The 16,519-nt window shown below is 41.4% G+C and overlaps 1 protein-coding gene across 1 annotated transcript in view; it reads left to right on the forward strand.

Moving 5' to 3' along the window:
- The window catches only part of PSMB2 (proteasome 20S subunit beta 2), a 36,716-nt gene extending 24,771 nt beyond the window's left edge, over positions 1-11,945 (forward strand). The window contains exons 4-6 of the mRNA XM_030869503.3: positions 7,643-7,805; positions 9,325-9,374; positions 11,711-11,945. Coding sequence (XP_030725363.1) covers positions 7,643-7,805; positions 9,325-9,374; positions 11,711-11,818 — 321 coding nt within the window. The 3' untranslated portion in view covers positions 11,819-11,945. The remainder of the gene's footprint in view (positions 1-7,642; positions 7,806-9,324; positions 9,375-11,710) is intronic.
- Positions 11,946-16,519: the final 4,574 nt, after the last annotated feature.

Raw genomic sequence — 16,519 nt, forward strand, 5'->3', positions numbered from 1 at the left:
CAGAGAGTGTCTCAGCTAAATGTTTAAGTTCATTTATTGGTCACTCGGATGTTTAGGTTAGTTCAGAGTTATGTATAGATACTGTTCCTCCCCTTGGGGACCTCATAACTTTGCTCTATTACTTAGACTTACTATCTAAATAATTAGAATAGTGGAGACAACCAAAGACAGATTATATCACGCACAGGATAAGGATTACTTCGTAAAAGATACAGGATTCCTGGCAATGTTATCATGATTGATTAGCGTTCACATTCCTTCAGGTTAATTGGCAAATTCTCATGTTGTACTGATCATGGGAAAGAAGGGAACTGATGAAAAAGTAGCTAGAAAGTGAGGCTTAGCACTCAGGATGGACATATCTGTAAGGGTGGAAATAGTATGAAGGTACTTAATAAGTGGTAATTTGCTCTCCAAATCTGGATGTAGGATTTGTTGTTTTTGTCTTTTCAGGCTTCCAGGAAAATGTCTCTGTGCCTGTGTCAATTTCAAGATAGGTTAGGGTGGTGTACTGTGAAGTAGATATGCTCGAAGTGTCAGTGCTTATGAATGTTTGTGACAATGAATACCTTCACCTTAGGGCTCCTTCCAAGAGTCCAGGAAGGAGAGAGAAGGAAACTGTCATATATTTCTACCATGTGTCAGGCAGTGTGCTGGGCACTTTTTATAAAATTCCCACCATATCCCTTTAGGAAGATGTATATGAGGTGTTTGTTTATTTTCCTTTAAAATTTTATTTATTTTCCTTTAAAAATTAAAAAAAGTATTATTGATGTATAGTTGATTTATAATGTTTCAGGTATACAGCAAAGTGATTCAGATATATATATATATATTCTTTTTCAGATTCTTTTCCATTATAGGTTATTAAAAGATACTGAATGTAGTTTCCTGTGCTATACAGTAGATCCTTATATGTCTGTATCTATTAATCCCAAATTCCAAATATATGCCCCCCCTTCCCTTGTGGTAACCGTAAGCTTGTCTTCTATGTCTGAGTCTGTTTCTGTTTTGTAAGTAAGTTCATTTGTATCATCTTTTTAGATTCCACATATATGTGATAGCGTATGATACTTGTCTTTTTCTGTCTGACTGACTTCACTTAGTGTGATAATCTCTGGGTCCATCCATGTTGCTGCAGATGGTATTATTTCATTCTTTTTTATGACTGATTAATAATTGTGTGTGTGTATGTATATGTGCGTGTGTGTGTGTGTGTGTGTATATATATACACACACACACACACACACACACACACACACCCCCCCCACATCTTCTTTATCCATTCATCTGTTGATAGACATTTAGGTTGCTTCCATATCTTGGCTATTGTAAATAGTCCTGCTGTAAACATTGGGGTCATGTATCTTTTCAAGTTAGAGTTTTCTTTGAATATATGCCCAAGAGTGGGATTGCCGGATCATATGGCAACTCTATTTTTAGTTTTTTAAGGAACCTCCATACTGTTCTCCGTAACTGCACCAATTTACATTCCCACCAACAGTGTAGGAGGGTTTCCTTTTCTTCACACCCTCTCCAGCATTTATTATTTGTAGATTTTAAAATAATGGCCATTCTGATGGGTGTGAGGTGGTACCTCATTGTAGTTTTGATTTGCATTTCTCTAATAATTAGCAGTGTTGAGCATCTTTTCATGTGCTTTTTGGCCATCAGTATGTCTTTTTTTATATATATATATAATAATAATAATGGCCAATTTTTGGGCTTCCCTGGTGGCACAGTGGTTGAAAGTCCGCCTGCCGATGCAGGGGACACGGGTTCGTGCCCTGGTTTGGGAAGCTCCCACATGCCGCAGAGTGGCTGGGCCCGTGAGCCATGGCCGCTGAGCCTGTGTGTCCGGAGCCTGTGCTCCGCAACGGGAGAGGCCACAACAGTGAGAGGCCCGCGTACCGCAAAAAAAAATTAAAAATGGCCAATTTTTAATTAATTAATTAATTAATTAATTTTTGGCTGCGTTGGGTCTTTGTTGCTGCATGCCGGCTTTCTTTAGTTGCAGTGAGTGGGGGCTACTTTTCATTGTGGTGCGCGGACTTCTCATTGCGGTGGCTTCCCTTGTTGCGGAACACGGGCTCTAGGCACACAGGCTTCAGTAGTTGTGGCATGCGGGGTCAATAGTTGTGGCACACAGGCTTAGTTGCTCCGTGGCATGTGGGATCTTCCCGGACCAGGGCTCAAACTCACGTCCCTTGCATTGGCTGGTGGATTCTTAACCACCGTGCCACCAGGGAAGTCCCCATCAGTATGTCTTTGAAGAAATGTCTCTTTAGGTCTTCTGCCCATTTTTTGTTGAGTTGTATGAGCTGTTTGTATGTTTTGGAAATTAATCCCTTATTGGTAGCATCTTCTGCAAATATTTTCTCCCATTCCATAGGCTATCTTTTCATTTTGTATATGGTTTCCTTTGCTGTGCAAAAGCTTTTAAGTTTAGGTCCCATTTGTTTATTTTAATTTTTGTTTCCATTATTCTAGGAGACGGATCCAAAAAGATATTGCTGCAATTTATGTCAGAGTGTCCTGCCTGTATTTTCTTCTAGGAGTTTTGTAGTATCCAGTCTTACATTTAGGTCTGTAATCCATTTTGAGTTTATTTTTGTATATGGCGTTAGAGAATATTCTAATTTCATTCTTTTACATGTAGCTGTGCAGTTTCCCCAGCACCACTTTTTGAAGAGGCTGTCTTTTCTCCATTGTGCCTCCTTTGTCATAGATTAATTGACTTTTAGTGCATGGGTTTATTTCTGGGCTTTCTATTCTGTTCTATTAATCTGTGTGTCTGTTCTTGTGCCAGTACCATACTGTTTTGATTACTGTAGCTTTGTAGTATAGTCTGAAGTCAGGGCGCATGATTCCTCCAGCTCTGTTCTTCTCCTTTTTCAAGATTGTTTTGGCTATTTGGGGTCTATTTGACTGTATGAGGAATTTATCTTATATCTCAGTGCTAGGAGTGGATGGGCTTCTCTTGAGTGCTTACCCTGTTTATTTCATGGACACTGTGAACTTCATAGGTAATTGTGTTTCCTAGTAATTACTTTAGCATTTACTGAGGCTTTATTATGTTTTGGGTACTATGCTTGTTTATATGCATTATCTCTTTGAGTCTTCAGTGCAGCCTTTTTGTAGTAGGTATTATCCCATGTTTTCAATGAAAACATTTTCAGAGAGGTTAGGTTACTAACTTTTCTAAAGCTACACGTCTGGTAATAGAGCTGGATTTCAAACTCGGGTCTAACTGTAATGTAGCCCAGCTGTTTATTCCTGAGATATTTAAGCTACCGTTGTCTTCATTTAATTCTAAATGCCTGTAGCATAATTTTTTTACTTACTTAGCAACCTATGTCTAAAGAAAAGTAGAAAGAGTAGGACCTAGGAGCCTAGAAAAAAGCAGCAATATTATGTGCAATCATAGGATACTGGCAGTCAACTTAAACTTCAACCAGTTCTCAGAAGTAGGACCTATCACTTTCTGACATTTGTTTAGTGATTTTCTTAATCTTTCTTCTTGTGATACTAGGCATTAGCCATATATGTATTAAAACATATATAGGGCTTCCCTGGTGGTGCAGTGGTTGAGAGTTTGCCTGCCGATGCAGCGGACGCGGGTTCGTGCCCCAGTCTGGGAAGATCCCACATGCCACGGAGCGGCTGGGCCTGTGAGCCATGACTGCTGAGCCTGCGGGGGAGGCCACAACAGTGAGAGGCCTGTGTACCACAAAAAAAAAACAAAACAAAAACTATATATGCCTTCTGGTATGATTATTATTCACTCAGCAAATATTTACTGAACATGTACTATATGCTTATACATCATTGAACAAGCCAGACACAATCCTGCCTTCATGGAGTTTATAATTGGTATAAATATTTGAATAGGTGGATTGTATCTTACACATACTATATGTTTTCCTAAACACACCACAGTCACACATGTATATGCTGTAAGAGTTTCACAAAATCGAATGGCTTGGAATTTGTCTTATTCCAGGAAAACACTGTTGCATCAAGAATATGAGGAAATGTAACAGTCAAGAGACCCATCACTATGGCTTTGTCACTTTGAATGTCATTCTTAGAGGAGTAAGAGAGTGGCAGTATACAAGACTTTATTTGAAATTAAAAGAAAAAAGTGTGAGCCAGAGATCTTTGATGGAGCATTGTCAAAAGAATTTCAGAAACTGCAAGTTGTTGCACAGATGTATTGATTTAATTAGTCTAAATAACACCATTTATCTATGCTTAAGCATCTCACACATGCAAAAGTTGGTGATTCGAAGTCACAGAATAATTTATGAGTTATCTTCTATACCACGTGTTATAGCTTCTGAATACCAGCTTTGATGTGTGTGTGTGTCAGATGCTTAAGCATAAATAAATGATATTATATAGACCAGTTAAGCAATACAGTTTGCTTCTGAAATTCCGTTGACATCTTCATGTAAAAATTTTTTGGTGGTGGCTTTTAAAGATCACATTAATTGTTTTAAATACAAGAGCCTCACTGGAGACAGCATATGAGGGTTCTGCTGGTTAGGTCTCTAGTTATCTGGTTGGATCCTTAATATACCATTGCAACTTGATAAAATTGTTTTGGTTAGCCGTAAAAGGAGTATTCTCCAGTGAATGGAGAAGAGTAGAGTTATCCTCATAGCAAAAAGATGAACTTACTTTGTGATAGGTAAGAAACTATATTATTAAACCTCTTGGGGAAGGAAACCAGTTAGAATCTCCTTGCTGTATATTTCTCTCTGTTTTGCTATTCGAATTTTAACTATAAGAACACTACAGTATTCTTTGTCTGCCTGACTTTGCATTACTATTCTCACAGTTTAAAAATATATATATTATATATTTTTTATTTTTAGGTAATTTAGACATTTTTGTTGTTGTTGTTTAAAGTGGTAAGCTGTCAAAAGGAGACTGGGGTATAGCTAATATACTAAGAATTCAGGTAGCATTTTTTTCTTTCAGAGTTTGGGATGCCTCACCTCTATTATTTTTTTCTTACCATATTTCATAGAAGACAGAAAGGGGAAGGATTAATTAACTCACTTTTACACATAAGGAAACATATGCTCATAGGGGTTAAGTGTCTTGCCTAAGGTCAGACTTAACTAAGAATGTAGTCACAGAATGTGGCAGAGAATTCCAGAGCCTGGCAAAGTATAGCACGCTACTTACTGGGAAATGTGATAGGCAGATTATTTTCTCTAAAGACTTGACTATTGCTGGTCAATTCTTAACCCCTGAGACTATTCACCATCTTATCCCCAAGGCAGAAACTTGTTTGCAGGTTAGGGCTACTCTGTAGTCTAAGGGAAATATTACTTAGCACAGCTGGCTTGGAATTCCAAGTAAGTACATGATATTTTCATGTGTTCTTCTAACATGAGTTAGAATGTTTCTTCAGGCTGCCAAGTGCCCATGTTAATCAGTGTTCAAAGAATACAAAGCATCACTTTTAAGACCATTAGCTGTTATTACTTTATGCCCCATAATAGGATGCATAAATGTATTTGATTTCATTTAATGTGCATTTAATCAAATGTATAAGTTTAGGGAGGGGCATATAACCATGGGCAAGGCCTGCTCACTAGCCACTATGCCAGATGCAAGAGGGAAAACACACTTTGCACAGAAAAAGGAAGACATTTTACATGGGAGTCTCACTGCTGATGCCTGGCAGCATAGACAGGCCATGGTAAATGGCCCACCTGGTATAGAAAAAGAATCATCCATTTGGAGATGAAGAGCAAGGCAGACATAGTTAAGGTTCTCTGTAGAAACTTGCATTTTTACACTTGCAGGTAATACAAAGAAAGGATACCTATAAATAGGTTATTATAAGTACTGTTTATTTATCTCACTGATAAAAATTACTTCTTAGTTACCTTAGCAGAGCCTTATTATATTAGAAAAATATTAGCATTTCACCTAAATCTACAGTTCTTCTAGAGTTACCACTTTGTATTTATGAACTTTGTATTTATGAACTTCCATTATTACTGTCTGCATTAAAAGTTTAATGATTTGGAAATTCCCTGGCGGTCCAGTGGTTAGGACTTTGAGCTTTCACCAGCTGGGGCGTGGGTTCGATCCCTGGTCAGGGAACTAAGATCCTGCAAGATGTGTGACACAGCCAAAAAAAAAGTTTAGTGATTTGACTTAAATATTTGAGACTTTCTACCCTTCCCTACTGCAAGACTTGTTTCTTTTTTTTAAAAATCTTTTCTTTTTTTATAGTTGATACACAATATTATGTTAGTTCCAGGTATACAGCAGAATGATTCAGTTTTGGGCTTCCCTGGTGGCGCAGTGGTTGAGAGTCCGCCTGCCGAGGCAGGGGACACAGGTTTGTGCCCTGGTCTGGGAAGATCCCACATGCCACAGAGCGGCTGAGCCCGTGAGCCATGGCCACTGAGCCTGCGTGTCGGAGCCTGTGCTCCGCAACGAGAGAGGCCACAACAGTGAGAGGCCCGCGTACCGCAAAAAAAAAAAAAAAAAAAAGATTCAGTTTTATATATACTATTTTTTTCAGATTATTTTCCAATATAGGTTATTATAAGATTTTGAATATAGTTCCCTATGCTATACAGTAAATCCTTGTTGCTTATCTATTTTATGTGTAGTAGTTTGTTCATTCCATACTCCTAATGTATACCCCCGCTTCCTTTCCCCTTTGGTAACCGTAAGTTTATTTTCTATTTCTATGTCTGTGAGTTAGTTTCTGTTTTGTATATAGATTCACTTGTATTATTTTTTAAATTCCACATATAAGTGATATCATATAATATTTATCTTTCTCTGACTTACTTCAGTAAGTATTATCTAGGTCCATCCATGTTGCTGCAAATGGCAATAATTCAGTCTTTTTTATGGCTGAGTAATAGTCCATTGTATATATGTACCACATCTTCTTAAGCCAGTCGTCTCTTGATGGGTACTTGGGTTGTTTCCATGACTTGGCTATTGTAAATAGTGCTGCTATGAACATTGGGGTGCGTGTATTGAATTAGAGTTTTGTCTTTTCTGGACATATACCCTGATGTGGAATAGCTGGATCATATGGTAGCTCTGTTTTTAGTTTTTAAAGGAACTTCCATATTGTTTTCCATAGTGGCTGCACCAGTTTACGTTCCCACCAACAGCGTTGGAGGGTTCCCTTTCCTTCCAGTTTACCATTTGAGATTTTGGTCCAGTTGTCCAGACTGAGCCTTCTTCTTTTGGATGATGTGGTTGGAGCTGCAGCTTTCTTTAGCCTGTGGCCTGACACTCTCAGAGTTGTGTGTGTTGGTTTCAGCTATTAGGAACAATACAAGAACACCCGTGCTTTGCCTTTGAAATGCTTTTGTAACAGGTTTTGGTCCATGGGCTTTAAGAAGCAGCTTTTTCACATACCTTAAAGTGCTCCAAATACTCTTCTGTTCAGAGAAAACAAGCTGACCTCCCTTTACCTCTGACCACACTCTGGGTCCTTTAGATTTGTCTAAATCTTTACTTTCATCATGACTTACTCAGCTGCTGCTATTTTCTTATTTATCAAGAGTTGGAACGTTCCTATTTCCATGAGGAGAGGTGTTGGTGTTATCGCTTTGACCATCACTTTGCAGTGTCTTTCCTTTGCAGACCCCATATCATGTCAACCTCCTCCTGGCTGGCTATGATGAGCATGAGGGTCCAGCGCTCTACTACATGGACTACCTGGCAGCCTTGGCAAAAGCCCCTTTTGCAGCCCACGGCTATGGTGCCTTCCTGACTCTCAGTATCCTGGACCGGTATTACACACCAAGTAAGTTTCAGCTCTCTAAGTGTAGGGAGCAGTAGCAGAGCCCTGTCCTCAGCTGTTTCCTGGTTTTGTGCACAACCCCCTGGAGTTGGGTGGCCAGGGCTTGAAAAGAGGATGGATCCTAAGAAGTACATGCAGGTGCCCTCTGGAAGCTTTCTCCTGTATGTCATTAGGGTTATGGAAAAGCTGATCGAACTCCCTCTTCTGCCAGATAAAACGAGGTATTGCATATGCCCAGAGCTGGGTTTTGTTTTGTTTTAAAGGAGAGTTGGAGTAAAACTATAATTCTTCAGTTACAAAAGTTCAGTTTTTTCACTCATTTTGCCCTAGTTAGGTGCTCATTAGCTTCTCAGGTGTAAAGAATGAGCAAGTAAACCAAGTGGTTTGTATGTTTGTTTTGAGCTTGTGGTGATGAACGGGTCTCCAGCTTGACAACTGAGGGTTTCTTTTCTTAAATATCAAAGCTTTCTAAGGCCATAGCCTGAGCTGTTCCCTTGGTTCTTATCACCTAATGGCTACCCCCTCCTACAAGAAAAAGCTGGCTCTCTACTTGTCCATGAACCATCAGCTTGGCAAACCTCCAGACACTGGGATGCTTTTGTGTTAAGTTCTATTTTCTGACCCCAATCCTAACCTCAACTTCAGCCACTGTGAGCAGTAGGCAGTTGGGATTCTCAGCTTTTACAAGCTATAGATGTAGCACGGATAACCAGTTTTCTCCTTACATTCCATTCATCCCTGTCAGTATAGTACGAATCTGGCTTGTTCATTCCTTTTTTGGTGCTGCCCTCTCACTCAACCTCAGCCATGCCAGAGCTCCAGGCCACATTCTAAAAAGAATTAGCCTGGCCTCCTAGTGACTGCTTCTTGATTTGGCGTCTGTCAGTAATACACCTGATTTGCCCACCAAAATAACCACCAACCACCCCTGAAGCCTAACTGCGTAATATGTCATCCCAGTTTGCCATGCCTGTGGACAGTTCCTTTGGCTCCTATTTTATGAGAGACTCAGCCCCATCCTATGAATTCTCATTCCATTGTTAAACTGAGGCCCAGCTGGCAAAGTGAGGCTAAAACACTGGCCCTGGCCTCCTTTTCCCTGATTTGCAGCTGGCTAGGGCAGATGGAGCTGATTTAAGCCCTGGTCTAAAGGGGGGCTGGGGGCGTTGGGAGTTGGGGGATGGGCTATAACGAAGAGGCAGGCCGCTGGACTTCTCTAGAGGCAAGCCCTGGCCATGGGAGGCAGAATTCCGTCATGCTCTCCCTTCTCTGTAGCAAATCAATTTGCAATGGCTTGTGGCTGCCTGAGCATTGGGTGTGGGGCACCCTCAACTGCATATGGAATAAGTTTGTTGAAAGCCAGAAGGCTAGGCTTTTTTGTGTGTTTTTTTTGCCTTTTCTGTTGTGTGGCATTTGTGTGGCATGCTGACCTGGAAAAGTTTGAAACTTAGTCAAAAGTTGCAGCAGAGAGTTGGACTTAATGTCAGCACCTTGAGTGCCTGGCCTCTGTGTTCTCTTTCAGCTATCTCACGTGAGAAGGCAGTGGAGCTTCTTAGGAAATGTCTGGAGGAGGTGAGTAGCTCCCATGGGATCCTGAAAGGAATGTTTTGTCTCTCTGTTTGCCAATATTGTTCCTGTTCCTCAGTTGCATTTTTTCTGATCCTTGCCAGAAGGTATAATAAATATCCACTAACCAGATGTGAAGTTGCTACCAGGGGTAGAGTTTGGTACATAACAAGCTTATTTTTTCACTCATGGGTCACCTTCTCATCAATGTCAATTTTATAATTTAATTAATTTTCTTTTTGGTTCATCCAGACTAGTGCTTCTCAAAATTTAGCATGTATAAGAATCATCTGGGGAGCTTGTTTCTTAAAAAAGGCAGATTCACACTCTCCACCCAATTCTGATTCAGTGGTCCTGGTGTAGATCTTGAGAATATTTTAACCAGCAGTCCCAAATGATTTTGCTGCAGGTGGTAACTGGAGCCATACTTTAAGAACTATTGTACTAGATTTTATACCTGCTCTATTTTTGTGCTACCTGGAGTTGTCATAAAGTCTGCTTCCTTGGGGACTTCCCTGGTGGTGCAGTGGTTAAGAATCCGCCTGCCAACTCAGGGGACATGGGTTTGATCCCTGGTCTGGGAAGATCCCACATGCTGTGGAGCAACTAAGTCCGTGTGCCACAACTACTGAGCCTGCACTGTAGAGCCCGTGAGCCACAACTGCTGAGCCCGCGAGCCACAGCTACTGAAGTCCTTGTGCCTAGAGCCCCTGCTCTTCAACGAAGAGTAGCCCCCACTCGCTGCAACTAGAGAGAGCCTGCATACAGCAACGAAGACCAAATGCAGCCCAAAAAAAAAAAAAAAAGTCTGTTCCCTTAATAGTACATAAGTTTGGGAGGGAAAGCCTCCGCTGGGAATTCAGGAGGCCATAGAAGGTAACTAAGAGGCTTTGGGCAGTAGAGGAGAGCAGCCCTTAGTTTATGAGGCCAGGAACACAGGCCCTGCCCATTCCAATACTACTCCTAGGAGTCTAAGGCTCTGGGGTATGAATGGAAGATGAGGAGGAAAAGAAAGCAGCTCCTGTAGGCTTTTTAATTTTTACTGTTCTTGTAGCCTAAGGATGAACTTGAATTCGTGGTCTAATGAGAAGAGAGTAGGAGGTTGAGAGCAGGTGGTAGCATTGGACAGTAATGTCAGTTTGCCTCTTAAACAAGCCTGTCATTTTCAGTCCATAGTGCCCCTTTTTCCTCTTGTTTGTAAATCCCCTTTCCAAAGCAGAAGCTGAGAATAAACTCATGTGCTTTTCTTATTAACCATTCAGCCACGAGGCCGTATTAGTCCAGCAGCCCCAAGTGTTGCAAGGGGCTGCCCGGAAGAAGCCACTGGAATATAGAATGCTTTGAGACTTTATTCCTCAAGGATCCTAAATATGATTATTTTATAAACCCACATTTCCTTATTGTCACCTTTTCTTGATCTTGGAGCTGGTTTCTGGACACAGGAGTCATCAGCCAGAGAGGACTGTAGAAATGGAAATGGTTGTTGCTGTCCAGTCCTCATCTGTAAAGGAGATGGGAAACATCAAGAGAGAGAGGGCTTAGGCCTGGAGAGGTATACATGTCCAGGATATGCCCCTAAGGGAGCACATGGAGCTTTGTGCCTTCTATCTAGAGATTAAGTGAGGTGTCCAGGAAGAGTCGCCCACAGAAGCAAAGATTTCCTCCAGCTGTGTTTCTCAATAATCTCCAGCCAGGTTAATGGGGGCCGTCTGGTTTTATGCACATAGACCACAGCTCCTTTGGAATAGCCTCTCAAGCAGAGAGTCTCATGAAAGCCCAGAGGTGTTTCTTTAATGACAGGTTAGCTTGTATTGGAGGAGACAGAAGCAGGAGTTGTTCCAAGAGTAGTTCTGAGGCCATCCTTCCCACCACCCCCCCAGCTATACACACAAACACATACACATCTGGTCCTTATAATGTGGGCGGGTGACTGGAGCAAACTGTTGGGACCTAGGAGTACATGGCTTTGGTCCAAAGCTTATTCCTAGGGCAGTCGCTCCTTGGTTGGCTTGTTACCTTGAGACACTTTAAAAGAGAAGTCTGTGTTTACCAGGCTAATTAGTGGCAAATTGTGAGGAATAGAGCATTAGATTGTCTCATTCTTCATCAGCTGACTGACCAGAGTCAAGCCCTCAGCTCTTGCTCACTACCTTCCAGTCAGCCTCCACCTGCAGTTTGGGCTTTCCTCAGTGTCCTAGTACCAACTGCCTCCAATAGGATACCAGCGGCACAAAAGCAGAGATTATTATCTGCTTATATGCCCAGTGCCTAGAACAGAGCCTGGACCACAGTTAGTTCTCAATAAAAACTTGTTGACTGATTTCCTTCATGTTTCTCTGCAGCTCCAGAAACGCTTCATTCTGAATCTGCCAGCCTTCAGCGTTCGAATCATTGACAAGAATGGCATCCACGACCTGGACAACATTTCCTTCCCTAAACAGGGCTCCTAACGTCATGCCCTCCCTCCCACTTGCCAGGGAACTTTTTTTGATGGGCTCCTTTATTTTTTTCTACTGTTTTGACGTGTGCTCTCCATAGATGGTTATTTCAGAATAAAGCTGACTATGGATAAATTGAGTGCTCTGGGTTGAGTCTCAGTTTACCTAACATCACCTCAGGAAGGAAGTGGAGGGAGGATTACCTGCATTGGACTTTTTGCCAGGACTGTCTTTCCTCCTGCCCCTTTCCCTTCATTAATGCTCTGATTGCCCTTTAGCAGCTGACAGCTTGCTTGCTAATGTTTCATTCCCTCTAAAGCAGTGGTTCTTTATTGCCCCTAAGCTTAAACATTTTTAACTTAATTAATTTGAATAAGTAATACATGTACCTATAGATTGACATATATACACTAATATGTATAAAATAAGTAACTAATAAAAACCAGGTGGATAGCACGGAGAACTCTACTTCACTTTGCTGTACAGTAGAAACTAACACAACATTGTAAAACAACTATACCCCAATTAAAAAAAAAAAAGAAAGAAACATAAATAAAAAGTAAAACTGTAAAACGTCTAGAAGAACCCTCCCCCCCCCAAAAAAAATTGTTATTGGGCCATTAAAAAAAAAATGTAAACAGTACAAAAACACACAGTAAAAATGTTTCTCCCATCCCTATAATTTAATCACCTTCTTCCCTTCCCAGAGGAAACTTCAGCTACTAATTTCTTATCTAACCTTTAAGAGATACGCTGTTCTTGTATAAAATATGTGCATGCCCACGTCCCTTTTAAAAAATATTCTTAAATGTTCTGCATATTGCTTTTTTTCATTTAACACTGTGTTGGAGATTGTTTTTCTATCAGTACCTAAATAACTACCTTATTGTTGACAGTTGGATAATATTCCGTGAAATTGGTGTACTCTAGGTGGTTAACCAGGTATCTGTTTTACTTCCTAACCTAGCTTTTTGGAAATGAGTAATGTAGATGTTTTTCGATTGGTGCCACTAAAACAGTGGTTCTCAACCAGATGTATGTATGAGTCACCTGGGGAGTTTTCTTTTTTAGTCTACATGATTAGGCTGCATTCACTCCCGGATTCTAACAAACAGGTTTGGGGCCTAAACTAGGAATATTTTTTTAAAGCTTCTAATCTTAGGTGATGATAGAGAACCACCAGATTGAAGCTTTTTTGGAGCAGTGGTCCTCAAACTTTAGCATGCATCCCAGCTTCCTTACAAACACAGCTTGCTGGGTCCTACTCCTATAGTTTAGGGTGTGGCCTGAGATCTTACATTTCTGATATTTCCAATTGATGCTGATGCTGCTGGTCTGGGAACCATACTGTGAGCACCATTTGGTCTTAAACTAAGGTAAGCCCTACTTTATTCCATTCTGTGGTACTCGTAATACCACATACAATAGGTTTTGGGTTTATCTGAGGCGAAATATACCATCTCTCTAAGATACTCCGTATAGATCAGCCCATTTGTATTAACAGTATTGGATTAATATCAAATTGAATGTCGTACACTTTTTAGTACACCAATGGTAAATGCTAATCATTTACCAATGGCAAGCTAATCATTGACTAAATGGGCAAAAGAGATGATTCACATGACCACAGCTGGTTCATCATCAAACACCACCATCAGTATGCATAGGTGTGGGCTTTGGGCTAGATTCCTGAATCTCTTTCCAAGGCATCTATTTTAAAACTCCACAGGTGATTCTTAGGCTTGCCCCAGTTGAGTGCCACTACTAAGGCATGAGCAGTCCTGCTTCACGGTTTTCCCATCTGTAGAATGGTTAAAATTGTATGAGGATTCCATGTGCAAATATAAAGCATTTGGAACAGGGCCTGGTATGGGGTAAGTGCTCAATAAGTACGTAATTATTGATAAACTTGTTATTCTGCATCCAAGCCTCACGAGGAATGAAATTGTTCTCTGCCTTTGAATATAAGTGTCCCCAGGGCAGTCTCATAGGCAAGCCCACCAGCCCACCCTGACTTCCAGTCTGTTTTCTCCAATCCAGATCTCTTTTCTGAGCTCAAGATACACTTAATTCTAGGTATCTCACCCTCTAGTCATAGGGACATCAAACTCAGCATGTCTAAATCTAAGCCTTACCATCAGCCCCCAGCTCCCAAGTGCCCAAGCCAGAAACCTAGGCATCATTTATCTTTGATAAGCTTATTTTGGAATAAATTTGGTTTTGCAGAAAAGTTGCAAAGATAACACAGAGTTTCCTTATACCCCTCACCTAGTTTCCCCTGATGTTAACATGTTAACATTTGTAAAAACTAAGAAGCCAACATTGGTTGGCACATTAGTATTGATATTAACTAAACTCCAGCCTTTATTCAGATTTCACTGATTTTTCCACTAACGTCCTTTTTCTGTTCTAGGATATGATCCAGGATACCATATTGCATTTAGCTGGGCATCATTTTTGATGCCTTCTTTATCTCCAACCTTCACATAGTCACCAAGTTCTGGCAGTTTTACTTCCTAAATCTTTTTTTATTATTATTAATTTTTGTTGGAGTATGCTTGCTTTACCTTCCTAAATCTTTTAATGAAAATCTCCATCTCCATTATCTCAATTCCCCGACCAGGGATTGAACCCAGGCCATGGCAGTGAAAGCCTGGAATCCTAACCACTAAGCCACCAGGGAACTCCCTTGGATTTTTTTTTTCCCCCATTTATTTATTTATTTATGGCTGCATTGGGTCTTTGTTGCTGTGCGCAGGCTTTCTCTAGTTGTGTCAAGCAGGGGCTACTCTTCATTGCGGTGTGCGGGCCTGTCATTGTGGTGGCTTCTCTTGTTGTGGAGCACGGGCTCTAGGCACACAGGCTCAGTAGTCGTGGCTTGCGGGCTCTAGAGTGCAGGCTCAGTAGTTGTGGCGCACGGGCTTAGTTGCTCCGTGGCATGTGGGATCTTCCCAGATAAGGGCTCGAACCTGTGTCCCCTGCATTGGCAGGCGGGTTCTTAACCACTGCGCCACAAGGGAAGTCCCTCTTGGACTATTTTAACAGCTTCCTAACTTCTCTCTACTTCTTCTTTTTTTTTTTTTTTTTTGGCGGTACGCGGGCCTCTCACTGTTGTGGCCTCTCCCGCTGCAGAGCACAGGCTCCGGATGCACAGTCTCAGCGGCCATGGCTCGTGGGCCTAGCCGCTCCGTGGCATGTGGGATCCTCCTGGACTGGGGCACGAACCCGTGTCCCCTGCATCGGCAGGCGGACTCTCAACCACTGCGCCACCAGGGAAGCTCTCTCTACTTTTAATCTCCTCCCTCTGTACTCGAAAAATTGGATCATCCATTCCTCTCCTCACTTAAAACTTTTCTGATGGTTTTCCATTGCTTATAGAATAAAGCCTACCTTTTTGGTTTGACATGCTAAACATTTCATAATCCTTTACCAACCCAGGTCCCCAATTTCCTTTCCCTCTTCTGTACCTCATAAAGCCATGACCCAACTGAATTGATATGGCCTCGGCATACATTTTTTACTTCACGCCTGTATATATATATATACCTACTGTAAGAAGGGTAAGCATTGCTTCCTGGAACTTTTCTTACAGGTATGTATATATGTATGACTGAGTCGTGATGTAGTGCACTCTGATATTTTCTAATCTGTTTTCTTCTACCAGATTTTGTTAATGCCAGCTATGTCCTAAATCAATTTCAAGTTTGAAAAACACTGGGAATGCACTGATGCTTTAACACTCCTGGCCAAACACTGCTCAGAATGGTCTCCCGATTGGTTCCCATCTGCTTTCAGGTGATTAATACACTGAAAACAATTTATTCCTTCCCAGGCTTGAGGTGAGAGGGGATAGGTTGGAGAAGAGAGCACCTGTTTTGCCTCAGGGTAGGGAAGCTTAGCTCTGACTAGTGAAGAGGTTAGGGAGGCTGACAAGGAACCCTTAAGAGATGGAAGAGGGTGCTGAAATAGTTTAAGTGCCATGTGTCTTACCTCATTTAATCCCTTCAACTTCCCATAGTGTAAAATAATTTTAGTAGTAGAATGTCTCTTGCAGGCCCAGGGCTTTCGTTAAAGCAGAACATACTTTCAGCCTTTACTCCAATCCTCCTTTCATATGTGTGGGCTGAGGCAGGGAAACTTCTTGGGAGAAGAAATCACATCTTTGGACCTTTCCCCTGGGCGATGACGCCCAGACCTTTCATTTCTGCAAAACACCTGATCATCTGTCTCTGGCGGCACACCTACAAAGAACTGGGGGAAGAGAATTCCAGGCAAAGAGAACAGGTAAGTGCAGTGGCCCTGAGGCATAAAAGTGGTAATTTGAGGAACAGAAAGGAAACCAGTGTGGCTAGAGCAAAGTGAGTGATGAAGAGAATAGTTTAAGATATGGTTGAGGACGTAGGCAAAGTTTGGATTGTTGCAGGGCTTTAGTATGAAGGTGTACCAGTGAAAACAGAGGGACCAGTCGGAAGACTATTGTAAGAGTCTCGAGGACTAGGGTGGTAGCACAGGAGATAGAAAGAAAAGGATGTGGACTTTCTAATGGATTGGGTGTAGGGAAAGAATCAAATATGACACCCTAATTTCTGGCTTGAGCAACTGGGTCAGGAAGGTGGCGAGGTCAAGATTTGAGTACTTGAGTCAAGTACTCTTTTTTTTTTTTTTTTTTTTTTGCTGTACGCGGGCCTCTCACTGTTGTGGCCTCTCCTGTTG

The sequence above is a fragment of the Globicephala melas genome, chromosome 1, assembly GCF_963455315.2.
Source record: "Globicephala melas chromosome 1, mGloMel1.2, whole genome shotgun sequence".
NCBI classification, from domain to species: Eukaryota; Metazoa; Chordata; class Mammalia; order Artiodactyla; family Delphinidae; genus Globicephala; species Globicephala melas.